The sequence below is a fragment of the Papio anubis genome, chromosome 15 (genome assembly GCF_008728515.1).
Source record: "Papio anubis isolate 15944 chromosome 15, Panubis1.0, whole genome shotgun sequence".
NCBI classification, from domain to species: Eukaryota; Metazoa; Chordata; class Mammalia; order Primates; family Cercopithecidae; genus Papio; species Papio anubis.
The window spans coordinates 24906056-24933811 of NC_044990.1; the positions used below are offsets into that span (position 1 = coordinate 24906056).

At 43.9% G+C, this 27756-nt stretch overlaps 1 protein-coding gene across 6 annotated transcripts in view; it reads left to right on the top strand.

The window, feature by feature from the left end:
- The first annotated feature begins 14746 nt into the window (after positions 1 to 14746).
- Positions 14747 to 27756, top strand: part of LRCH1 (leucine rich repeats and calponin homology domain containing 1) — a 198496-nt gene continuing 185486 nt past the window's right edge. For all 6 annotated transcript variants that reach the window (XR_002518353.1, XM_009191913.4, XM_017951235.3 and 3 more), the window contains exon 1: positions 14747 to 15318. Coding sequence is in view for 5 of the 6 variants with exons in the window: in XM_009191913.4 (XP_009190177.2) it covers positions 14997 to 15318 (322 nt within the window). In the remaining variant the exon portion in view is untranslated. The remainder of the gene's footprint in view (positions 15319 to 27756) is intronic.

The following is a 27756-nucleotide window of genomic DNA, read 5'->3' on the forward strand; positions in this document are numbered from 1 at the left end:
TAAAACTCCCCCAGGTTCCACCAATTCCCCCTTCCTTCCCCCAAACCTCTGACAACCACTGATCTTCACTGTTTCCATGCATTTTCTAGAATGTCATGTAGTTGGAATCATATGGTATGTAACCTTTTCAGATTGGTTTCTTTCACTTTGCAATGGGCGTTTAAGGTTCCTCCATGTCTTTCTGTGGCTGGATAGCTCATTTCTTTATATAGCTGAATAATATTCCACTGTCTGAATGTACCACAATTGTTTTATCCATCCACCTTTTGAAGGACATCTTGGTTACTTTCTGATTTTAGCAATTGTGAATAACGCTGCTATAAACATTTGTGTGTAGGTTTTTGTGTGGACACAGTTTTCAGCTCATTTGGGTAAATACCAAGTAGTGGGATCACTGAATCATATGGTGGGAGTATGTTTAGGTTTGCATAACTGCCAAATTGTCTTCCAAAGTGGTGTACTATTTTGCATTCCCACCAGCAATGAACTACCTTTTTTTTTTTTTCCACACAGGATTTTATAAATTATAAAGCACTTTTCTCTGTACTGTTCTTGGATCACAGAAAGTCATATTTCTTCAAAAGTAAAGCTACATTATTCTTAGGTATGCTCTGGACTTTTCCGTGTAATTATTACTGCCAAATAAACACTGCCACTTATTCAGAACTATGCCAAACCTTTAACACTCCTTTATATGTTTATCTTATTTATCTTTCATGACAACCTGGAAAGGTGGGTATTATCATCCTCATTTTACATCTAAGGAAACAGACTCAGAAAAGTCAAATATTAATATATTGCTTGAGGCCGGGTGCGGTGGCTCACACCTGTAATATCAGCACGTCGGGAGGCCAGGGCGAGCAGATCACTTGATGTCAGGGGTTCGTGACCAGCCTGGCCAACATGGTGAAACCCCGTCTCTACTAAAAATACAAAAATTAGCCAGTTGTGGTGGCGGGTGCCTGTAATCCCAGCTACTTGGGAGGCTGAGGCAGGAGAATTGCTTGAACCTGGGAGGTGGAGGTTGCAGTAAGTCGAGATCATCATGCCACTGTACTCCAGCCTGGGCGACAGAATGAAACTCAGTCTCAAAAAAAAAAATATATATATATATATATACACACACACACACACACACACATATATATATATATATATATATATATATATAGCTTGAGGTGACAAAAATCTAGGGCTGCCCGTTGCCATATCCTGTTTGTTGCCCTCCACCATATTACATTCCCTTAAAGTGAATTGTCAGGAAAAATTGTGAAAAACTTTGAAGGAGGGGGATAAAAAAAGAAGAGGATTACTGAGTGTCCTCTCTAGTGAACCCTTCTGAGTTATCTCTCCCTTTCATTTTCTTGAGCTATTTTACAACTCTGTAAATGGTAGACAACTAATAATAATGTAGATGACTCTTGTCCATAGAACTGCAAATTATGTGTGTCTGGTGAAGGGCAATTGATTATTGCCCTGTAGATAGACTGCTTTTTGTATCTATTTGTGAATTCATGTCAGCATTCCTTATCTGCCTATACCTGTGTATGTTAATTTGCATTTTCCTTTGAACAGGCTGAAATATCTTATTGGCTTCACTCATTAATTAATGAGTTAAATAAATTCCTTGACAGGTGTTTATTTCATATTTTTTCCTTTTTTTTTTTTTTTTTTTGGAGGCAGAATCTCACTCTGTTGCCCAGGCTGGAGTGCAGTGGCTCAGTCTTGGCTCACTGCAACCTCCGCCTCCCAGGTTCAAGTCGTTCTCGTTCCTCAGCCTCCAGAGTAGCTGAGATTACAGGTATCCATCACCCCACCTAGCTATTTTTTGAGATGGAGTTTCGCTGTGTTGGTCAGGCTGGTCTTGAACTCCTGACCTCAGGTGATCCACGCTCCTCACCTCCCAAAGTGCTGAGATTACAGGCATGAGCCACTGCCCAGCCTATGTGTTTATTTCATATGTGTATGAGAGTCATAATTTTACCCGTAAAACGATCTTTTAGCAGAATGTATTTTGTATGTGTATGTCAATATAAGCAGAAACAAATGTTAGGATGGGCGTGGTGGCTCACACTTCTCTAACCCCAGCACTTTGGGAGGCCCAGGCGGGCAGATCACTTGAGGTCAAGACCAGCCTGGCCAACATAGTGAAACCCCGTCTCTGCTGAAAATACAAAAATCAGCTGTGGTGGCAGGCGCCCGTAAACGTAGCTACTTGGGAGGTTGAGGCAGGAGAATCGCTTGAACCGGGGAGGCAGAGTTTGCAGTGAGCCGAGATCACACCACTGCACTCCAGCCTGAGCGACAGAGTAAGACTCCGTCTCAAACAAAAACAAAAACACACAAATGTTAGTGTTACTTCACTATCACGATTCCTTAGGTGTCCACAGCAGCAGCATATCAAGCAGTAGGAAAATCCCCACCCCTCTGTACTTCCCCTAAACCCACTTGGCTGACTAGTTGCCCTTGAGATTGATGGTTGGGAGAGTCCTTCTCTCAATTCCTTTTCCGATGCTACACCTTCATCACTTCTCATTTCCCTCTGTACATTTTTTGTTCCTTTTCCTGCAAAATTAAGTCTCTGCTCATCAGTGCAATATAAACAAGGTATTATTAGAGGGGGAATATAGGGAATATACAACAGCAGCATGCCTAAGAATTTTACAACTGAATTTGCTTGCAGTATTTCACACAGCTGATTGTATGACAGATTATTACTTTTTTTGTGGATTATTCAGGCTACTGGTTTTCTCTACTGCCAGCTTTAGGCCATATGTAATTTTTCCTACTCTGACTTGGCAGGGGACGCATTAGAAATATATCTTTCTCTGGGTGAGAAGTACCGTCAAAACGTGTTTGGTAGAGCAGAAAGTTGACATTGTTGATCAAACTGTAATTTTGAAAGTTAACGAAATCTCAGAGAAAAAAGAGATTTTAGGCACACACTACTCACTCCCTTTATTTGACAAATGTGGAAATTGAGCTCCAAATAATCTAAATGACTTAGCCACAGTAACACAGCTGGCTGCTGGCCTTGCTGGAAATAGGGCTGTATCTTCCTCATTCCCAGTTCAATTATCCTTCCATTACACATAGTATTTAAATGACCTTGGCCTTCAAGAACTCTAATTAGCACAGTAGTTAAGAAATAACTATAGCATGCATTATTCTACTGAACTTTTGTGATCTTATGAAATCATGCAGTTTATAAAAGCTTATTATTTTACTCATTTGAAGGAAACACCAAGGGCAAGGTCAAAAAGAGCAAATTTGCATGTAAATTACAATTCGCAAAAATATATTTTAAGTTAATGCCAGATCTACTATTCTCACTCACTGGACTAGGTCAGATGGCAGCTACACATTCCATTTTCCCCCATGTGTAAAAGCCCTCTCGGTTTTCCTCTTGGCTCCCTGAAGTTTTGCAGGGGTGGGCTAATGAATGCGGAACACGTATTTGTTTGCCTACTTAATTCAATAGTTAATGACTAAAAGAAGAGTCAATTATTAAGAGCGCTGCATTTAATATCTCTTATTTGCATTCCAATTATTTTTTAAAATAAAAGGAAGTTTGAAAGGAGAAGTAAATAAGAGCCTGGCCTCATTTTTAGAAAACCATAAGCCTGGACCATCTCTTGGACTTTCAAATATGATAAAGTGAAACAGATATCGCTTAATGCAGCCCTCTGGATCCAAACAGTCCCATTTACAAAAAAGGCACATATAATTTGAAATGGTGAGTGAAAAACAGGGTAACATAATATGTAGCAAGGACCTGAAAGATGTGTGACTCTCTCATATCAGATTATGAGGCTACTATCCACTGTCTGGGGGATCTGAAATTTAAGGTTCTCCCATCTCTCACTCCCATCCCCATATTTACACACTTCAGTGTCAACCACACAAGGTAATCTACACGCTTACCAGTTTCCCATCTAACGAAGTGTGAAAACAGAAAGCCCTGCTTCTGTTACAGGTATCTAATGTGATTTTCTGACATCAGGTGTCACAAATTTCTTTCCCCTCCTCCCTAACTCACTGAGCAATCTGGAGCCCCTTGGGGGATGGTGCTGAGTGAAAATCCAGTTAATGTAGCCAATAAACTCAATAGTAAAGCCTTGGCCTCCTGATTTTTCACTTAAAGGAGTAATGGGTTGTTTAATTAGATAATATCTATTCCTGTGTTGAAACAACTTGAGCTACTCTAAATTCTAGGTATATGGAAGGTGATGGATGACTTAAATGTTACCCAAACACATTTACGCCATTTGCCACAAAAGCAGCCTAGAGTAAAAGGAACTCAGTATCCTACTTGCAGACTCATGCAAGGGATGCCTTGTGTCATTAGGAAGTGAGCCACACACCGGGCAGCCGTGCTGTTCACGAGGGCAGGCCTGTGCCCCAACCGGTAGGTGGGTGGCCATTCCCTGCTGTTGACATATGGTGTCCCATCATTAGCCAGATGGCAGAAACACTGCAAAGGGCCTAAGCACACATGAATAATCTAACCTGGCCATGGGAGGCGATCAGAAGAGGCTGGGTGAGGATCAAGACAAGTAGTGCGTAGCCATGGAGGCTGAAAGGGGGAGTTTAAAGTGTTAAAGATGGGCCTGGGGTCAGCACGGATGACCTTTCCTCATCAGCACCACCTCAACTAACCCCAACCGCTACGCATGCGCTGGAAGACAATTCTAACATCACACAATTCCTTCTGTGCCCAAAGGAAATATCAGAGGTTTAGGAGAAAACAACTTGTTGTAAGTAAAACATAGAATATTTTCTGAGATAGTCTCATGGAACTAACTAAACTAACTACTTCTCTCAAGATGTTTTTTCAACAGGGAAGATTTGTTCAGAGTCAGAGTTGATTATATGATGCTTGACCAGCCCTCGAGGGTTCAGAGAGTCTCTAATACCTTTGAAATTGTGTAAAAAACAGTATGTGTAGGATATAGCGTTAATTTTTCTGGGGAGAGGCTACATCGCTCGTCAAAAATCTTCAAAGGATTTGTCACTCCCCCAAAATATTTTGCAGCTGCTGGTCTAGAGATTCAGGGAACCCAGCCTTTCTGATTATGGCAGAAAAGATCCTGAAAGGTCATTACATGAAGTAGACCAGCTAATCATGGCCTTGTATTATGCCTGGACTTTGGGTACTCACATTGCCTCTCAGCTTATCCAGGGTACAAGGCCTGTCCTGTCCCAGAGACAACTAGTCAAAGCATCTCATGTCCCTTGGACCAGCTCTGACCACAGTTCTTACCCAGCATCAGCCCTGTATGCCAGCACCCTAGAGCACAGCCCTTTAACCAGCTACACTCAGAGTGAAAGCAAATGAACCACTGATGGAAGGACACAAGCAGATCCCCAAGCATGGCAGGTAGTGACATAATTGGTGACTTCTATTCCCACTAAGAGGGACAAAGAAAAAACACTGTGTAGGAAATAGACATTTGAGTTTTAAGCAACATTTTGCACTGGCCAGCTGCATGACATTGGGTAATTCACCTTCACGCAAATTTATTCCAGTTTCCCAATCTGTAGTATAGGGAAGCTGGGCTAGATTCCTTAGGCCTCCCTGGCTGAGGAGTCGACAGGCTGTGTCTGAACTCTGGTGTGTCCCTGTCTACAGAAAGGTATTTGGAGACAACTGGTCTCTTCTTAGGAGCCAGTTAATTTTTCTATCTTAAACACCAAGTTATATGTTTTAGAGGAGTATTTAGTTTTGCAGTCGATAGAAGTATGAGCAAATAAGCACACTCAAGAGGAAAAACAGCATCAATAATTCAGGGACAGGTTAATATGCTAATTAGGGCGGAAAACTAAAGATTAAATATTTCTGAGTACAACGGGCACCTGATCTGTGGTTTCCGGTGTGAATTGTTCACAAATCTCCCTTCCCATTGCCAACCTCCTGTTCTGCTCTTAGCAGATGGGTTATATTCAGATTCTCGGCCCATCAGCATACAGTCTCTAAAGTGTCTGAATTGTTGCTTTGGCATATTAGTGTTCTTACTCAGGTCTCCTGATCTTTTAAATCCAGGATCAGAGGAGGCACCTGAATCCTTCTCATCTCCTTTCTTTCCCTGGATGTCTCACCTGTGAGTGTCCAGTCCATCCTTATCCCACTTTCTCTTCCTGGACTCTCCAATCTTACCTTCTCCACAGGCCTTTTCTTTCGTTTTCTCCTTTCAAATCTTCTCAAATTTTCCCCATCTTAAAAACTAAACCTGTTTTCTCTGCTTTATTTGCTTTTTAGTCAACTATTAATCTTTTTCTTTCCTCTAGCCCCCAAACACTTCGAGTAAGTAACTTACACCTACTCTTTTTACTTTCTTTGCCTTCTCCCTACCTCTGCAGTTTGGATGTTGATAAACTGTCCTGGAACTATTCTCTCAAAGACAGAGGATTTTCGGTGTCCCCAAGTCTTTGTGTCTTGCATTTACTATTATTGCAGGACAAGGACAGAGCTCTCTCTGTTGCAACTCCAGCACCAAACATTGCCTGTGAGTTACAAGCAGTTCAGCAAATCTTTGTTGAATGCTGACTCTGTTGTCTTTCCTTTCAAAAACTTCTTGTCCATCCATCCTTCTGCATGCCCTGTGCCTCATCCTAGTCCAAGCACCCTTTGTCACACCTCATATCCCTGTTAGCACTATTCTGGCTTGTTTCTTCAATTCCAATTCATCCTGCAGAGTATCATTTCATTTACATCTTCCTTGGGACTCACCCATGACTTCATTGACTATTGCTGCAAGCTCAGTCTTCTGAGTTAGTATTTTTAAAATGTAATTAATTAACTGCTTTATTATTATATTGATTAATTATAGATGCACAAGGTAAAACTGAAGAAAAAGGTATCAGAGAAAGAGAAGTCTTTCTCTCATCCCATTCTACCAGTTTTCTTTCCCATAAGCCATCACTGATAGCAGTTTCTTGTCCCTCCTTGCAGAGACTTTCTGTGCTAGACAATTGCTTCCTGATGGGACTCTGGCTCACCATCGTGCCTGGGGCCCTGTCTTGAATCCTAGCCAGTTGGGCTAGGGTTTTGTTTACCTCCTGGGCATTCTCCCATTGTGGGCTGTGCCCTACATCCCCCAGGCACTGATTTATGATTTGCTTCAACTTGCATAGTCTGAAACGAACCTTGCTCTTTTTTTTTTTTTCTTTTTTTTTTTTTGAGACGGAGTCTCGCTTTATCGCCCAGGCTGGAGTGCAGTGGCGTGATCTCGGCTCACTGCAAGCTCCGCCTCCAGGGTTCACGCCATTCTCCTGCCTCAGCCTCCAGAGTTGCGGGGACTACCGGCGCCCGCCACTATGCCCGGCTAATTTTTTTGTATTTTTTAGTAGAGACGGGGTTTCACCGTGTTCGCCAGGATGGTCTTGATCTCCTGACCTCGTGATCCGCCCGCCTCGGCCTCCCAAAGTGCTGGGATTACAGGCGTGAGCCACCGCGCCCGGCGGATCCTTGCTCTTAGAAGAGTTATCTGGGACTCCAGCGGCTGTGACCAGACCTGCAGGTAACACTCCCCTGTGGGTATTATGAGGTATTCCAACACTGTTCACCCTCACCGGGGTGAACTTCCTTTCCGGTCAGTCCTTTATCCCGACCGCACTAATTCTGGCTTCACTCTCTCTGCAGCAACCAGAAATCGAAGAAAGTCCTAACTGGTTTGACTTCTGAACTGTGGTGGGTTGTGCTACCTGCTGACCTGATTTGCCAACAGATAGAATGAGATGACCATGCTCCTTTGCTTCTGCACTATTGCTTCATTGTCCAGCCTTATTTCCTACGTCCAGGTAGGACCTCTCTTTAAATGTCGCACGGGCAGGATTTGAGAAATAACTTGGGGCTTTAGACAGCTAATGTTTAAACGCTGTGTATGTGAATAGTGACAGCATCTGGGTATGGGAAGCTTAACGCCATTGTAGCCAGAGGGCATTTTCTGCTAAATCTGGAGAGAACAACCACTCTGGGAGCCTCTGACTAGCCCCTAATGACAGCCTTAGGTTCAGAAAATATCCCTGTAATGATATCAAGAGTCTTAAAAACGGCCTCTGGGGAACATGAAAATTACTGTTTTAGTTTGATGCAAAGTACCTTAAATACAAATAGGAAGACTTTTTTGTTCTTTTAAAGTCCACCTAATGAACAACAGGCCTGAAGAGGTACTTAAAATATTGATTTAGAGGTACATTTTGATCAGTTGAACTGCAATATAATCAGCAATCGAAAGATGACACATCCATGAGAGAGATGACCCCAGTCCAGGGTCTCTCCAAGTGTCAGCCACGGATAACAGTCTTGCAAGATGAGATTGGCCAAGTATATAGGAAAAAACTGCAGTGAATCATCTTTCCTTCTTCCATGTTCACAATGTAAATAAGCATATCAAGGATTCAGAGAATTCTGATAGTAAAACAACTTCTAAACTTTTAAATTAACCCTTTGTCTCCCAAACTTATTTGGCAAAAAAAATCTTTTATGCATAGTGCCTATTAGCAGCCTAAGGAACTAAGGTTCAGAGGCACACACACTGGATAATGCTGCTTCAGTTTATTCACGCAAGTTAAATGATTTATGGTCATGCAACGCATAATGATGTTTTGGTCAGTGACAGACTATATGGAATGATGGTCCCATAAGGTGATAATACCAAATTTTTACTGTACTTTTTCTATATTTAGATATGTTTAGATAACCAAATGCATACTTATCACAGTGTTACAATTGCCTATAGTATTCAGTATAGTAACATACTGTACAGGCTAGCTGCAATAGGCTATACCATACATAGCCCAGGTGCGTAATAGGATATACCATTTAGGTTTGTGTAAGTATACTCTATGATGTTCACACAACAAGAAAGTCACCTGAAATGTATTTGTCAGAATATATCCCCATTGTTAAGGGAGGCATGACTGTATTAATAAACAAATAACTGGTTCCTCGAAATTCACATATTCATCATATTACAAACCAATAATGCAATATCCCTATGTTACAAACCAATAACATAATATGATGAACTGGTGAAACATTTAGGCAAACCAGTCTCAGGAAAGCTATTTTTTAGTATTATCTGTTATCTAACATTTACATTCGCATTTTTTACAAGCCAGGTATTTATTTATTTATTTATTTATTTATTTTTTTGAGACGGAGTCTCGCTCTGCCGCCCAGGCTGGAGTGCAGTGGCGGGATCTCAGCTCACTGCAAGCTCCGCCTCCCGGGTTCACGCCATTCTCCGGCCTCAGCCTCCCGAGTAGCTGGGACTACAGGCGCCCGCCACCTCGCCCGGCTAGTTTTTTGTATTTCTTAATAGAGACGGGGTTTCACTGTGTTAGCCAGGATGGTCTCGATCTCCTGACCTCGTGATCCGCCCGTCTCGGCCTCCCAAAGTGCTGGGATTACAGGCTTGAGCCACCGCGCCCGGCCACAAGCCAGGTATTTAAAAGTCTATTTCTTTTTTTTTTTTTTTTGAGAAGGAGTCTTGCTCTGGTGCCAGGTTGGAGTGCAGTAGCACGATCTTGGCTCACTGCGACCTCTGCTTCCCGAGTTCAAGCAATTCTCCTGCCTCAGCCTCCCGAGTAGCTGGGACTACAGGCACACACCACCATGTCCAGCTAATTTTTCATATCTTAGTAGAGACAGGGTTTCACCGTGTTAGCCAGGATGGTCTTGATCTCCTGACCTTGTGAATCCGCCTGCCTGGCCTCCCAAAGTGCTAGGATTACAGGTGTGAGCCACCGCACCTGGCCTAAAAATCTTTCTTTATAAGTTAAAGTCTTATTAGCTGATGCCTTTTGGTCCTTATTTTCTACTGAATTCACCTGGAAGCCTCTTTCAAACCTCTGGCAGGAATCAGAAGTTTTGCTACTACTCAGTGATTTTTTTTTTCCTTACAACTTATTTAAGGAGATCTCAACCTCCTTAAGCCAAAATATTCTTTTATTATTATTATTTTTATTTCAATAGGCTTTTGGGGAACAGGTGGTGTCTGGTTACCTGAATAAGTTCTTTAGTGGTGATCTCTGAGATTCTGGTGCACCCATCACCTGAGCAGTGTACACTGGACCCAACGTGCAGTCCTTTCTCCCTCACTCCTTCCCTCCCTTTCCCCCAAGTCCCCAGAGTCCATGTATCATTCTGGTTTTTCTTGTTTTAGACAGAGTCTCACTCCATCGCCCAGGCTGGAGTGCAGGCGCACAATCTCAGCTTACTGCAACCTCCGTCTCCCATTTCAAGTGATTCTCGTGCCTCAGGCTCCCCAGAAGCTGGGACTCAGGCGATCTCCCACTTCGGCCTCCCAGTGTGCTGGGATTATGGGCCTGAACCACCATGCCCGGCCGTTGTATTATTCTTATCCCTTTGCGTCTTCATAGCTTGGCTCCCACTTATAAGTGAGAACATATGATGTTTGGTTTTGCATTTTTGAGTTACCAAAATATTCTCTTCATTACAATCAGCTTCTAATCCACAGTGGTCCAAACCAAATTTTCCTCAGGTTTTTTCAAAATCCTATTATCACTCATAAGTTCTAGTCAGAATGTTGTCTCTCCATTATACAATTGGTTATATTATTTCATATAATTTCTTTAAAAGCATTGATTTAAAAACAAAAATCACACATAAATGAAAATTGACATTTCATAAGACCATGTATATGTATTTATGAAGATAGAACAAGGACTAAAGTATAGATTATTGATTTATGACAGACTGCTCCCCTATTGTCATTCAGAGAATGGTCAAGAAGCCAGCTTCTCTGAGAATCCTATCTTGAGGCATAGATTCTGCAGTTTCTTTATTCCGCAGGAACTGCTATAGAAAGGAGTACTTAAATAAAGTCTCCCTGGTCTAGGAGCCAGAACTCCACTTTAATCTGGGAGAAAACAGGGAAATAAAGTGGCCAGAGGCTAGAAGCTACTGCTTCTTTGCTCCAAGAGAAGGAAGCATGAGCCTCTAGGAGGGGGTTGAGGTTTTTTGTTGGGGAGTTTGGGGCACAGAGTGTAAAAAAACTGGGTCTGGACAATAGTTAGCTATGAAGTATTTAAAAATGTAAAGGGGCTGCGTGCAGAGGCTTATGCCTGTAATCCCAGTACTTTGGGAGGCCGAGGCTGGTGGATCACCTGAGGTCAGGAATTTAAGACCAGCCTGACCAATATGGTGAAACCCTGTCTCTACTAAAATGCAAAAATTAGCTGGGCGTGGTGGTATGCACCTGTAGTCCCAACTACTTGGGAGGCCGAGATAGGAGAATTGCTTGAACCTGGGAGGCAGAGGTTGCAGTGAGCTGGGATTGCACCACTGCACTCCAGCAAGGGCGACAGAGCAAGACCCCGTCCCATAAAAAATAAATAAATAAATAAATAAATAAATAAATAAATAAAATGTAAAGGGGCCAGGCACAGTGGCTCATTCCTGTAATCCCAGCGTTTTGGGGAGGCTGAGGTGGGTGGATCAGCTGAGGTCAGGGGTTTGAAACCAGCCTGGCTAATGTGTTGAACCTGCATCTCTACTAAAAAAAAAAAAAATTAACTAGGCATGGTGGCGGGCTCCTGTAGTCCCAACTACTCGGGAGGCTGAGGCGGGAGAATCCCTTGAACATGGGAGGCGGAGGTTACAGCGAGACTCCATCTAAAAAAAAAGAAAAAAAAGTAGAAGAAAGTAAAGGCAGACATATTCTTTTCAGACTTACGGTCAGTTCTAGAATGAGAACCGAGGCAGGAATGAAGACACAAACCAACACTCCTCCAAAAATATGTAAGCATCACATTAAATTATAGTTGGTGTGAGCACAGCTTAAGAAAATACTTGAAGGCAGGTGACTGGACTTATGTATGACTAACTCCCTTTTAAGAAAACCAAGGGTCTCAGCAAGTACAGTAGTTCCCAGAGTTTTTGATTTCAGAGATAAATACATTAAAATAATTGGTAACTGACTTCAGTAACCTCTTTTTGTTATTTTTTGAAAAAGGATACTTAAAAAACACTACAATTTATTGTTACCATTGTTTTAGTTTTTTTTTTTCACTAGAAAAAAAAAATAGTAAAGGCACAGCCTCACAATTATATACAATTCTTGAAATTAAGTACATTCAGGTTTATGAAAAACTCAGGACATTGTCCTATTTTTTTTCCTCCTTTTATCAGGGTCATTTTTTCATCAACTAGCTGATTCACATAGAAAAATCCTGAAACACATATTATTTATCTTCAGAGAAATTCATGTTGATGTTATTAGTCACATCAAATATCTCAGCCAGACAACATCATTTGTTGAATCTTCTAGGCAGTAGATTTTTTAAAAAGGGCCTGATTCCTGCCCTTAATAGAAAAAGGGTACTGTTTTCAGAAAAAGTAAACAAGGTATTAAACAAAAGAGAGATGTCCATCTTCTTGAAGAAACAGTGAAGAAGCAAGACAGCAAGGGGAAATGGCTTGTTGAGTTTCTTGAATATTTAGAAATAATCAAGATCATTTTCAAGGGTCAGGTACTCTCCCCCATTTTAAGAAAAAACTCCTTCATTCAGGGAAATCATTTGAAACTTTAAAGATGTATGAACAATTACCCCATAAATTTATACAAACAAAAAAGGACATATCAACAAGTGGCAAACCTGTTAAACACATGGTCTATTATGCAATACTTAATTGATTACTAATAGTAATTGTGCACTCATTATATACAAAGTACTCCTCTCAATTCTGAGGTATGGGGAGAGAGCTGCAAAAAATAGGTCCCTATTTCATGGAATTTACAGTTTAGTAATTTGTAGATGGGTAAACAAACCACAATGACTAGGTCAATCTGACAGAGGCACTGATCATTTGTTAAAAAGCAAATCGTGAGCTCATATTCAATCCATTTTCTTTAAAGAAGAATTTGTGGTCTTTTAAAAAAAATATTTATGCTTCCTATGATGCATCATAGAGACTCTGTCTGAAGTAAATTTGCAGTCAGCCAGGAGACGTCCCAAATCATGTCTTGGCTGCCGATCACACAGACTACCACCTGGTTTCAGCTGAAGATTCTTTTAATTGGATTTTTTTCTGTGTTTCTGTTTTTCACTGGAGTTTGTTTTTCTCTGTTCCTCTCCCTCGAGGAAAGTGGATATTTGGTTACTTTTTTGTGATGAAAGTATACTTTCGTTTATTATTATTGTCATTATTGTTATGAATGTTGAAGCCTGGCTTTTTACAAGCCTGGAAGGCTGCGGCGAATGGCATGTCAGAGGGGAGGTTTGCGGGAGGATACCAGCAGGTGGCGCGTGTCTCCTCCGAGCAGATTAGAATGCTTTGCTCAGGGCCAATAATCTCGTAGGAATTAAGGGCGACTATCTGTGCAGTCAATTCAAGTGACACAGATCATGCCATACTTAAGTGCCGAGTCCGTGAAGTCACCAGTTTCAGCCTGTTGCCTAGGCCATCACACTTCTGCATTACCACTTAAAAGACCAGCTCCCCTACTCCAAGGGTTGCATTGCTTTCGTGCTTGACACCCCGCCTCCCCCCCACCCCCACCCCCGACTCATTTTCCCCAAACCAAGTCGCTCATAGCTGACAATCAAGCCTTAAGAATAGAGCAAAAATAAAGGCCCTGGAAAGTTGGACATGAAGCTTTAACTTCAGGAAAGGAATGGTACTTTATTAGTCTTCCAGCTGGTCTTGCCCTTAGGGTGTCAGATGTTCTCTGTCGCCCCTGGTGTGCTAGCATCGGCCTGGGTGCCACTGGGTGGCTGATGGCAGAATGTGAATTCACTTGCAAGCGGACATGTTCGTTTCCATGCCCCAAAGCGGGAAGAAGAAGGGCACAAGGACACTTCGATGGTTCTTTCAGCTCAGACTCGAGCTGTGACTGGTTTGCTGGTTGGGGTCACTGGCTTTCTAGCCTCTCCTGGCACCACCCAATTTCGGGGAGCCAGCTCATCTTTCCCCTATGACAATGTCTTCTGTCCTCCATAAACACTGCCCTCATTTTGAGTTTTTCTTTCCTATATCTGTAGCTTTCTTCTACCGCTTAGCAAACACTCTGTCCCACTCGTATTCGTCCCTTGCCGCTGGCGTCTGGTCCAGGGGTACACTGTGAAGGAGGGCAACCCTAGATTCTGAGGGCCACTAGCTCGAATCTAGCGCCCCTCTAACTGCAGGGGTGACCTTAGATACATTTCTTAACTTCCTCTGTAGACTGAGGGGAACCATTTTTGCCCTCCTGGGGTCCCTGGATTAATGAGATAACTTACGTAGGCTCCCTAAACCAGCGCCTGGTTCATCGTAAGCGCCCAAATGCCGGGGGCATCCGCAGGGATGACCCCATAGTGAAACTGCCTCTTGGAGATCTCTGGGTTAAACAGCCAGAATAACTCGCAGAATTGAGAGAACCCTCTCCTTTCCCAAACCTCGCTGTACTTCAAATCCCATTCATTGCCGCTAGCCGTTTTATCCGTGTTCTCAGATCACCCCCCGCTACCCCGGCAACCTCCAGTCCCCTAAAGCCTCCTGGGCGGCAAAAGGACGCCCAGAGAGAGGTTCGGCGCCTGAGTTGCCCCAGAGCAGGCGTCCAGCCCCGCCCTGTACCCCGATTGCGGGGCGGATCGCGGCAGGGCGGCGGAGGCCGGCGGAATAGGCGCGGAGGAAGGCTCGGGCGGGACAGACTGCGTGGGGGAAGGAGGAGGAGAGAGCAGACGGCGGAGGAGGGCAGAGCCGCCGGGAGGAGGGCGCAGGGGCGGGAGGAGACACATGCGCGCTGCCGCCGCCGCCGCCGCCGCAGTCCTTAGCTTCCCGGGGACAGGAAACCTTCAAGACCGAGCTACCACGGCCGCCTCCCCGCCCGCCCCCATTCTACGCGCCTGCCCACACCCTCCTCCCCTCCTTCCAGCGCCTTTCGGTGGAGCACTGCGGCACTCAGCCCGAGCTGCCGTTTTCCCCTCGCGGGGAACGCTGTGACCCCCCCGCAGGAGCGGCGGGGCGGGGTGGGGGGGCCCGGGAGAAGATGGCGACGCCGGGAAGCGAACCCCAACCTTTCGTCCCGGCCCTTTCGGTAGCTACTCTGCACCCACTTCATCATCCCCACCACCATCACCACCACCACCACCACCACCACCATCAGCACCACGGAGGAACCGGCGCCCCCGGCGGGGCGGGCGGTGGCGGCGGCGGCAGCGGGGGCTTTAACCTGCCCTTGAACCGGGGTCTGGAGCGCGCGCTTGAGGAGGCGGCCAACTCCGGGGGGTTAAACCTGAGCGCCAGGAAATTGAAGGAATTTCCCCGTACCGCAGCCCCCGGGCACGACCTCTCGGACACGGTGCAGGCAGGTGAGTGAGGGCCGAGGGGGCGGGCAGGGGTGTGGGTGCTGTCTGGGTGTCTGTCGTGCGTTCCCTAACGCGGTGGACAGTCGGAGATCTTGTCTTGCTTGGGGAGGGGGGGTTCCATCGGCCCGTTGTCTCCCGAAGAAGGGACTCGCGTGGGCGCGGAAGAAGCGGGCCCTGGAGAGGGTATGGGGGCCCTGCCTCGTCCGGCGGTGCAGTGCCAGGAGGGCAGGGGTGCGCCGGGCCTCTGCGCCTACGAGCCAGGGGTCTCCGGCTCTCCACCCTGTGGCTGTTGCGCCGGGGAAGCAGCCACGGGGCTGGGACTTGCAGGCGCGCCGCGTGCGCGCAGTGTAAGTGGGAGGTTTCAGGCGGCCGCGTCGGCTTCCTGGGCCCCGCGCAGGGCTGGGAACTCGAGCGCGGACAGCGGCGTCGGCGCCTCCAAGCAGTTCAAGCCGTCTTTGCACCAAGGCGTCGCCCATCCTGGTGGGGAAACCTAGACAAAGGTGGCACGCCCTCGGCCGAGCCAGGGGCATCGGCGCAGTGCCGCGAGCCCCCTCGGCGACATCGCCGAGCGATCAGGTAACTCGGTGCCTCCTGAGAGGTGCCCAGGCTTCCTCTTCCTGCGCCTGTGCGGGAAAAGAGCCGCCGGGCTTGTAGTGAATCCGAATCAGCTGCCGCTTCGGAAGCGATCGGCTCTCTTCCTTCCGTGCCTTTCGCTCACCGCCCACACAGTTTGGGTCCTACCACCGAGGGTACGTGGTTCTCAGTTACCCAATCTTTGTGGGGGCCCCGGGAAAGGAAGGCATGGCATATTAAAAGCAAAGTAATTAACGTGAGCCTGTTTTCCTGTGTGAGCCCGGCAAGTTGTAACTCGCGCCAATAAGCAGCATAACTTTTTCAAGTTACGTCATGTGTTACATACTTCTAAAACGTCTGCTTTCTCTTTGGTAGTTGGAGTTCCAGGAGCGGGATCTATAAACAGGAAGGAGGGTGGTGGAATGGGATTGGGGCCTTAGGGTCTATACAGAACTGACTTGATTTCCGACCATCCGGTTCCACTCCCTGGGGGAGGGTTTGTGTCATAGCAAGCGCCCAACATTTCCCAGGGCAGTGGGTGCTCCGTTTTGGAGCCGCTGCCCAGACCTCTTGGCTGTCATCGCCTCATGGCCTGGGATCAGACCCCCTTGGATGGGTTGACTCTCAGCACTGGAGCACCCAGTTTAATCTTGTAGTGGGAAGGGAGCAGGCGGTGGGTTTTTGGAGGCTAGGTTTCCAGTGTCTTTTCCCCCCTTTAATTCAGTAAACATTAATCTAGAGCTTTAATCAATATTAAGATAGAGTTCTGAGTTCACTGGAGGCAAAGATGGCTCTCCAGGGTCGTTAAACTTTGTAATTTGGATTTAGGGATAGTCAGGAATCGGCAAAAAAGAGGGAATTTCCAAAGTTGAGCTGTCAACAGCTGGGGAGTCTCTTTCAATAAGACATCTTAGTTACATCTTCTCAAGTGGAAGTTATTCCAAGAATTGCCTGAATCATTAACTTAAAAAAATACATTAACTTTTACTTCCTTTCTGCCATAGAGTGTACCGTGACCTAGCTATGCAATGGTTGGATTTATCTGCAGAAAATAGAGCTGGCATGACCAATAATAATAAGTTTGTGTAGTTCAGTAAGGGAGTTTCATAGTTGTTCTACTTCAGTTATGCTAAGGATTATTTACAAAGGTAGGTGAACTTGATGTGTCTGCTGTGTAGACCAGTGCTTTTAAAAGCAGGGACCACATCTTTCAGCTAAGACCTTGCCATGTGAAGTGGATGCTGAAAAGCGTTCTTGTTCTCCTCTTGGCTTGTTTATGACAAGCTTAAGTTGTGAGTTTTGCAGGTTTTTATTTATGAGCTCACTTGCACATGTTTTATGCTCAGGAAAATCTAGCTGGTTAAAATTCAGAGGCTTTATGTTAATTTCTCATCCAAAAATACAATATTATTTGGGGGAAGAGGAGTGGAGGGATATAACCTATGTTTATAGAAACTTAAGTCAACCCCATCAGAAAAGTATTCATTGTAGCTAGTTATTTTTTTTTATTTTTTTATTTTTATTTATTTATTTATTTATTTTTTTTGAGACAGAGTCTCGCTCTGCCGCCCAGGCTGGAGTGCAGTGGCGTGATCTTGGCTCACTGCAAGCTCCGCCTCCCGGGTTCACGCCATTCTCCTGCCTCAGCCTCCCGAGTAGCTGGGACTACAGGCGCCCGCCACCTCGCCCGGCTAGTTTTTTTGTATTTTTTTAGTAGAGATGGGGTTTCACCATGTCAGCCAGGATGGTCTCGATCTCCTGACCTCGTGATCCGCCCATCTCGGCCTCCCAAAGTGCTGGGATTACAGGCTTGAGCCACCGCGCCCGGCCTGTAGCTAGTTATTTTACATGAAATTAGAATACCCAAATGTATTAAATATTTGCTTCTGCAAAACGTCTTTACCTCAGGTCAAAAGCTAGGTGTAAACCACAGGTATTCTTTGTTCTAAAGATATATTTAATTGAGCACCGTTTCTTATTTGAAAGACCAAAAAGCAAAGAGTTAAAGTTACCTCCAGTGTACACAGTGTTGACACAGCCTACATGTAAGAGTTCTCGTGGAGTTGAAAGTTTGAGTAGTAACATTTAAAATAAAGATAGTGGTTTCTCCTTGACTCATATTTACTTTAAGAATGTCTCTTAAAATTAGAATGGCATATGAAGATCCTTAAAGGCCTAAGAGGCAAATTGCATTTTTTTCCCATACATTTTCTAAGTCAGGGAGTGGTGGAGCAAGCTTTTTCTCACTGTTTTGTTGTATAATACAGGCCATTTGGTTTACACCTTGTAAAAAGTCAGGCTTCTGGCAGCCACCTGTGCAGAACTGCACTCCTGGGCAATGTGGCCTATCTGAACAGGGTGCATAGGCTACATACATAAACAAAAACGTAGAATAGATGTCTAAGCTGTCACTCAAGTGCATATACTTTATTGATAGGAAAAAAATCCAAGCTCTCATTTTGAGCCTATTAATTTACTTCTATTTGAATCAAAATAAGTTTTGTTGTCAGCGTCTAGTCTTTTAATAGTTAAAACGGGGAAAGACTGATCCACGAAGTGCAGTGACACAGGTGTCACTGATGGAAAGGGACAAAACAGAAGAGCCACTATCAGCACTGGGTGCGCCTCTGTATACGTTACCTGCGTGATCTTAGTCCCCACTAGGAGCCCAGTCATACCCTCATTTACACATGGGAAGATTGAGATGGAGACAAGTCAGGTAGTATGCTGCAGATTATACCTCTACTGAGATGGTCAGCCAGTGACTGGAACCCTGATGGCCTCACGTTAATTCATGTTCTTGACCATATTCTCATCAAGCAGAGGGAAGGGGTTGAGAGGTAGAATGTGGGAGGCTTCCTGGAAATTCATTCAACCAGCATTGATTCCACCAGAATGTATGGAGCCCTACTAAGTGCTGGCCATTGATCTAGGCACTGGGGACACAACAGTGTGCAAAAAGAGAATTCCCAGTATCCCTTCTCGTGGAGTTCATTCTAGTTGGAGAATGGGGAGATACACGAATAAATTGATTTTGCAGGGTAAGTAGGATGAGTTATAGGATGGATATAATATCTTTGTTTTATAAATACAGAGATTGCTTTGTATCAACTTGAGGTGGCTTGTAGCAAGAGCATAAATGATGACTAGTAATACATATAATCTGAAGCATTCAATTGGGCCAAAGAAAAAGAAGTACACAAATTTGCACATGAGTAAAGCAAACTTTTTGGTGCTGATTTATTAAGTAGTGTCATTTTGGATGAAGAAGTTCAAAAGGATATTTTGTACAATTGAAAGTGAATTGAAAAGAGGAGTAAGAAAAGAAAGTGTCTGCCTCAGGATGATTGCAGGAGGTTCTAGACAATGAAAAAGAAGCCCTTAGACTTGACATGCAGGACACCTGTTGTAAGTTAGTCTTGTTAAGGAGAGGCGGGAATATTTCATTGCTAGTATCATTTTGAGTTGGCTCTAAGCAAGAAAGACTGGGCCCGGCACTGTGGCTCACACCTGTAATCCTAGGACTTTGGGAGGCCTAGGTGGAAGGACTACTTGACCCCAGGAGTTTGAGACCAGTCTGGGCAACATAGTGAGACCCTGTCTCTACAAAAAATAAAAAGTTAGGCCTGGCGTGCTGGCTCACACCTGTAATTCCTGCACTTTGGGAGGCCGAGGTGGGTGGATTACCTGAGGTCAGGAGTTTGAGACCAGCCTGACCAACATGGTAAAACCTCGTCTCTACTGAAAATACAAAAATTAGCCAGGCATGGTGGCGCATGCCTGTAATCTCAGCTACTCAGGAGGCTGAGGCGGGAGAATTGCTTGAACCCGGGAGGCGGAGGTTGCAGTGAGCTGAGGTCGTACCACTGCATGCCATCCTGGGCAACAGAGGGAGACTCCGTCTCAAAAAATGAATAAATAAGTAAATAAATTAAAAAATTAGCTGGGTGTGGTGGTGCATGCCTGTAGTTCCAGCTATGTGGACGGCTGAGGTGGGAAGCCCATAGGTTGAGGCTACAGTGAAAGCCATGATCGCACCACTGCACTCCAGCCTAAGCGACAGAGTGAGACCCTACCTTAAAAAACAAACAAACAAAAAACAAAGACTATATGGGAAACAAAGAGCTTACTCAGGGAAGAATATTGAAGTGCACCATTAAAAATACCCATTTATGTGTGAGGGCAGAGTTCTGTAGGAGATGCAAAGTATAAGACAATACAGGAATCCGTAAGATGCTAAGTAACAGTTCCAGGAAGCTGCTGAGGCCCAAGGCAGGTCAAGATGAGGTGCCAAGTAGCACTGATGGACGTCGTGTGTAGAATTCAGAGGAAAAGGTCATTTTCATGAGGATGCTTAGGAAAGGCTTTGATAGCAGAGGTGGGATTTGGATCAGGTTTCCTAGGATGGATAGGATTTAGATAGAAGTGCCCATGAATATTCTGTGACTGGAAGGATGGTTCCAATATGTGGAGTAAGAACCTGACAGTTGGCTGGGTGTGGTGACTCACGCCTGTAATCCCAGCATTTTGGGAGGCTGAGGCGGGTGGATCACTTGAGGCCAGGAGTTCAAGACTGGCCTGGCCGACACGATGAAACCGTGTGTCTACAAAAAAAAAAAAAAAAAAAAAAAAAAAAAAAAAAAAAAAAAAAAGAGCTGGGTGCCTATAATCCCAGTTACTCGGGAGGCTGAGGCATGAGAATTGCTTGAACCTGGGAGGTGGAGGTTGCAGTGAGCTGAGGTCGTGCCATTGCACTCCAGCCTGGGCGACAAAACGAGACTCTGTCTCAAACAAACAATCAAATGAACCTAGCAGTCTGAGATTCTGTGAATAAAAGAAACACAGAGGACATTTAAGCCTGTCTTTCTGGTCATATTCTTCTACCCTACTCCTACCTTATAATGGAGTTAAGACTACAGGGCTCTTATGACCCATTAATTGAGGACTCTGGAAATGGCTGCAGCCTAGGATTTGTCAGCCTGTGGGAATAACACCGTAGCTGTGTGTGAACTGGCTCTCTCAACTGTCTGTACAGATTCAAAGGATCTTCTCTGAGATTTGTGGGTGGGTTTATCTCTTGAAGGCTGACTTCCACACCCTATTCCCATCCTATAGCAGTGGAGTCCTTGGGGTGTTAGCACTCTTTAGTCGTTGGAATTCACAGAAGACCTGATAATGAAATCTAGTCATTTTCAACAACTTAACTTTTATTTCATAATTTGGCCATCAATATGTTTCATTATAAATATAATAAAATTTTTGAAATCACATGTTTCCTTAAAATGTATAGTTATATACATTTTATAGTTATATCTAGTTTTTAATTATCGTTCTGCTATTGAATTAAATTTGGTAGTTTTTAACATATCTCTCTTTTTGTGGTAGTTACTATCAGATAAATGCCTTTATTTATTATATGTATTCTAAATATTCTTCCATTCATAAACTATGATTCATAACCTTTTCTGTCCTATTACTATCATTTTTTCTTCCCGGTTAAGGTATAGATACATTCCAACATCAAATAAAAGCTTTTAGAACATCTCAGACAATACCTGTAGTGGTTCTGAATCACGTAGGTGGACTCTTCCACATGTCTGTGGTATATGCCAAAAACAGTCTCCGCAAACCTACATGCTATTCTCATTGCTTGCATTACAGGCTGCTTTCTTGAAAAGGCAAGGACATGCTAATCATGCTTCTAGAATAATAGCATACAATTATAGGCCAGGGAACCTCTGGGAATTTTTGGTCTGTGCCAGTTTATAAAGGAACAGCCCAAGGTTTGACCTTCGTCACTGAAATGACTCTCCTGGAGAGTTTGTCAGTCACTGAGACATCTGATTTGATTTTTGGTGGGTGTTTGATATTAGGCCACAAATTAGCACACCCTGTCATTTAAAAATTTTTATTTAAATTATTGACTAAGACTTGTGTGTGTTTGTGTTACTGTAATGAACTGAAATTTCCTATGGCATGGCATAATAATTCTTTGGAATAAACATTTAAAGGGTAGACGCCTTTTGAAATCCATGTTGACGTCGATCAATTCAGAAGTCAAATTCCTTTTGCCCATGCTGTCCATCTGGTATATGTACATAGACTTTTTCTGTTATATTGTTGAACTTCATCATTGCTTTTTAAACATAAGCTGTTTCCCTCTTTTGTGTATACATTTCTGTTGCCCCATCTCCCTCTCTCTCTCTCTCTCTCTCTCTATCTATCTCTATCTCTATATCTATATATGTCTATCTATCTATGTATATCTATCTAAGGACTTTTCATATTTCAGCTGGGCAGCATTTACTTACTCTTAACGTCTGCCCGTAATTTCCCTTCAGGTGTGGTATTGCATGTGCTTTTTCAAAGCCTTGGTAATGTAAATGGCAGAAATGCCATTATTAACTCCATATAAGGTGGTTAAGGGTTTGTCAGTCAGGCCACGGGTAACTGGAATTTTTGTCTAAGCCTCAGAAAAACCTGTTTGTGAAGCTACTTTTCAGAATTTCTTGGGCTTTTTGGAAAACTTCTGTCTTGGATATTGGCCTGAGCTTAGATATGGCAATTCCACCAGTTTATGAACTATTTCAGTGATTGTGTGAGTTGTTAGAATTAAGAGAATTTGGTGTTAATTGCAGTGATTATTTCAACTTACAAGATTATAATCTATTATAAACACATTAAGGATGTAAGGCACAAAACCCAACTATTTTTCCATAGTGAATAATCTTTTTTAATGCCCAACTCATAGGAAGCCTAGCTTCTGTTATTGCTACTAGTCTTTTGTTGCATGAAAGTTTTTTTTGCATCAGAATTTTGCCATGATTTTTCAGATAGTAAGAAAAGAAAAAAAGTAAAGAAAGTTCAGGATTCCAAGTAAGACTTAATTTAGGAAAATCAGGCATTCTAACATAGACTCAAACATGAAATATGCCTGTGTTATTCTTCATCCTAATTTAAGGGTTTAGTGATACTGCTTCCATATTCTGCAGCAAGAAATAGTACATTTGGAAACCATCTCCTCCCATAAAGTAATTCAAAAATAAAGCGAGGTTGTTTACATGAATAGAAAGTTGACGAACTGTGCAAATTTGGCTTCCCTTGCTTATTCCAGCCATGCAATAGAAGAGAAATGCTTTTATAGTCAGGTTTCTGTTCATTGTTTTTCCTGACCGTATGCTCCTTCAGTGGCCATAAAGGAGGATATAGCTGCGGGAAAAAAAGAACAATATGTTTGATTTGCATAACAGAAATACTTCCTATTTTCCTTGGGAAGAAATTATTGCTTCTGTGTTAATATGATGCTGATACCAAGGCAGCTCAACTGACTGCACCTGAAATTCTTATGGAACATTTTGAAGTCATCAGGGGCAGGTTATTTGATTTTGGGATCTTCCTAGATGTTTACTTTTCTTCCTTCTGCTGTTTGCTTCTTTCCCTCAGTCCCTCTGCTGGGGGTGGGAACCTAACACGGGTGTGGGATGAAACCGGGCAGGAGCCTCCAGCTCAGTGTCTTGAATTTCCTCTCCACTCTTCTCGCCAAATGGGCAGAAAGCAGCGCACATCTTAGTGTTTCTAATCTTCTGGCTTCCCATGTGGACTTGCTTTTGACAGCTGACCCCTGCAGTGTGGTGTGTATAGCTTTGGCACACGATGTGTTCCTCTGTTATTCTTCCCTATTTTTGATGTTTATGCCATACAGCGTGAGGAGTAGCATCAATATTTCTGATCTGGTTCAGTCAGCTTAGCTCTGATTTAACTCACTTTATCTCTGCAGGCAACGGTGGCAATTGAAAGACAGCACCATCAACGCACTGCCTGGCTTGCCCTTCCTCTAGATGGCCTTCATTTTGCTTTTCCGAGTTATTTACCTCGTGTCCCTTCTCCTCCCCATTCTGTAGGATTCTACTGACCCCACTCTTATTTCATCTGGGCCCCAAGCGTGCTGGAAACAAACAGGCTCCCTATCAGCCCATTCTTGCAGATCTCAGCACTGAGTCATACAGGACCTGAAGCCGTCTTTGCATTATTTCCTTATGGCATTTTTTGTTTTATTGCCTTCCTCTGATGCTTTCCCTATGTTTAACCTTTTTGCTCCTTCACTGGCCTGTGAGATTTAGCTAGACAGGACTTTTCCTAATTTTTGTATGCCTTCCATGCCCAGTACAGAAAATGCTAGAAAAACATTGATGGATTGCTCCCTTTCCTCTTTCCTACACTTGGTCTCTGCATTTTTCATCCATCATCTTGGATCTACCCTGAAGCTATCCGCTACTTGTGCGTAGTTGGCTGATCTGCTCAGATTTTCCTGTGAGACCTGATTTTTCTCACACAGCATCTTTTTACTTCTCAGCGTCATCCACTGTATTAGCCTGCTAGGGGCGCCATGACAAAATTCCTCAGACTGGGTGGCTTAGACACAGAAATTAATTTTCCCATAGTTCTGGAGGCTGGAAGTCCAAGATCAAAGTGTTGGCAGGTTTGATTCTCCTGAGGCCTCTCTCTTGGCTTACAGGTGGAGGTTGTCTTCCTGGGACTTCACAGGCCATTCCTTTTTATGCACAAATCCTTGTTGTCCCTTCGTGAGCCCAAATTTCCTCTTCTTATAGGGACATCAGCCAGATTGGATTGGGACCCTCCCATAGGACCTCATGTAATCTTTATTACTTCTTTAAAGACTTTGTCTCTAAATACAGTCACATTCTGAGGTGCTAGGGTTTAGTGCTTCCATTACTTTTGGGGGTCATAATTCAGCCCATAAGAGCCACCGACTCACCCCTGCTGTAGGTGGTAGCTGCAGTTCCTACCCCAGCCTGTGTAAACTGATCTTGGACTTGTGTGAGGCTGCCCTCAATGCTGCTCTTGCAGGAGGCTCAGGACAGGTCTGTTTGTTGGAATCTGGCCTGTCCTTGGAATCTAGCCCTGCACTTGCTACCTGTGCCTGTGCCCATGATGAGAGTCCTGGTAATGCTCCTGAGCCCTCGAATGTGCTGTAAAACCGGGAATGAGCCACATGTACACTTACAAATGGATGACTCTGGCTCCTCTGGACCCGTCCTCCATCTCTCATAGATTTAGAATCTTTTTGGTAGTTGGTGGGTCCCTAGAGTCACACTTTTTCTTAGCTAAGGTGGGGTCACTTCTCACCAACATTGGCAAGTGTTTGATAAGCAATGTTACATCTAAAATCCAATGAGTTATAATGAATTCTGAGGGAGATGGGCAAGTGTTTTATAATATCAAATATCACTTGAAATTAGCAAATGAAAAACTAATCAACATCTTTTGAGCACTTATTGTGTAAGAAGCATAGCCAAAAATATAAAGGCATAGTTCCACCTAGTTTGAATTGGATGAGGATTCAATAAATTTTGTATTTGAAAATCCCTTACACTTATAGTACTCTGATTAACAAGTATTATTTCACTAAAGCCTTTCAGCCCTTAGCTAAATGGACTTTCCTCCTTTTTCTTTTTTTTTAAGTACAGCTGAGTGATTAAAAATGGGGTTTCCTGAGCTTCAAAGACCTGGGTTCAAATCTTGGCCTTCTTATAAACTGTGTCACTTTGGCCAGGTGACTTAAACCCTATGCATCGGTTTCCTCACCTGTCAAATGGGGATAATAATAGCATTTGTACCTAGTAGAGTTTTATGAGGATATTGGTTATAATAACAACAGTTAACATTAGCAAACAGTTATTCTATGTCAGGTATCGCTCCAAGTGCTTTATATGAAAATGTTTGTATGAAATGTATGTAATAGATGTTTCACCTCATTTAATGCTTGCTACATGGTCTGTTTTAACCAGAATAGGGGCTCAATAACTCCAAGCAATGCCTTTCTATTGCAACCTGAAGAGGGAGATTAGAAATGTAGAAACCATCCATTCATCTCTCTCCCTTGACACCAAGGCCCAGAGAGTATAATCATTTGGCCAAGGGTACACAGCATGGCAGTAGGTGCCAAAGCCAGGGCAAAGTCTTCCAGCCTCACATCAAGGGGTTGTTTTTGTGGAGCCAGGATGTCACATTGGGATGAAGGGAAGGCCTTCCCTCATCCATAGGGTTCTCAGGTCAAACCCACCCAAACCAGCCAGGTTGTGGGCCTCCCAAAGAACAAATGCTGTGACACCTTTAATAACAGATGGTCCAAAGCTGGGGAGAATAAGATCAAGTTAACGCTAGTTACAAATGAGACGTGTTAGTGTAAGATTTGACTGTGGTGTGGGGGACGTGCACGGGCCTCTTGTCAATTGGATTCCACATACTAAAGGAGCGTGCTAAGCAGCCCCTGACTCACAAATGGGGGCCGTCAGCCTTTCCTAGCAAGGCTTTGTTTCACAACTTGGCATGCATTTTCCTATAAAAACAAGGTAGTAACCTGTGATTTGGTTCTCCCGCCAACCCACGAAGGCCTGTTTAACCCTAGCAGACATGGGCCTTCCTATTAATGGTGGTTTCTTATTGTTTCTTTGGAAAAAGGCAACCCCAGTTCCAACGTGAAATCCCGAATCTGGAGAACTTGGCATCAGGCTGTGAGTAAGGCCTCTGCCTCTTGAAAATAATTCTCTCCCCTCTGGCCATTCTGGCCAGGGGTCGGCGGTTCCCCACCCCTCTCCCAGACCGCTTGGTCAGGGAGGGCAGCGGCTGGGCAACAAGGACTGGCGTAAGTCAGGGATCCACTTGGACCTCAGGAAGGCCACCGGGCCAGGGAGGAGTGGGCCCAGGAGCCATCCACCTGAGGGAGGTGTACAGGAATTTAGACACTTCTCTATTTAATTTTTACATTTCTTCTATATTATCTCCCCAACTTACTAATTTTGGAATTGGAGGCAAGTTAGTGAACTTTTCTGAACATCAGGTTTGTAATTTGTTAGAAGCGAAAATGCTCTTTATCCCGTGGGTGGTTGTCTTGATTCACGGGGTAATGGATGGTACGGGAGCAGGGCTCAGGGCTGGCGAAGAGTGAGTGACTAGTAGAAAACCTGTCACTTTCTGTCTGGAATTTCCATGGGGCTGTGTGACATAGTCTTCTTCAGTCAAGTAAATAATTGGAAGCTGTCAGCCTACCATTAGCATAGAGGCTAAAGCACAAACTGTGGCTGGGTCCTTGTCCCTGCTGTGCCAGGACATGGCTACTACTTCGCTTCCCTGAGTCTTGGTTTCCTCGTCATAAAATGGGGATAATAATTATAGAATTATTGTGAGGAACAAATGAATACATATATCAAGTGCTTAGATCCATGCCTGGCACTGATTTTGCCATTATGATTATTCTATATCTTTAGAAAAGAGATTCAATGTTATAAGGCACAGAAAGACTAAATTCCTAGAAATACTGTGACATTAATAAAATAACTTCAATATCCAGCAAGCTTAGGTGTACATGTTTTCAGTGTGTGTGCATGTTATTGATATCCTTTTGGCAGTCGTGGGAGGATGGTAGCGTGGGTGGTATTCATTATTCCATATTGCATGGGGGGAAACTGAGGCTGGATGGTGAAATGACTTTCCTTGGGTTATGCTGCTAGTCAGCAGTTGAGACAAGCCCACATCTGGGTTTTCATGCTGTTTTTATTCCTCAATTCAATGGCATTCTTAGGTTTCATTTAATTGCTACTGGGGCCGGGCGCAGTGGCTCACGCCTGTAATCCTAGCAATTTGGGAGGCCAAGGTGGGTAAATCACTTGAGGTCAGGAGTTCGAGACCAGCCTGGTCAACATGGTGAAATCCCGTCTCTACTAAAAATGTAAAAATTAACCTGGCGTGGTGGCAGGTGCCTGTAATCCCAGCTACTCGGGAGGCTGAGGCAGGAGAATCGCTTGAACCCAGAGGCAGAGGTTGCAGTGAGCTGAGATCACACCATTG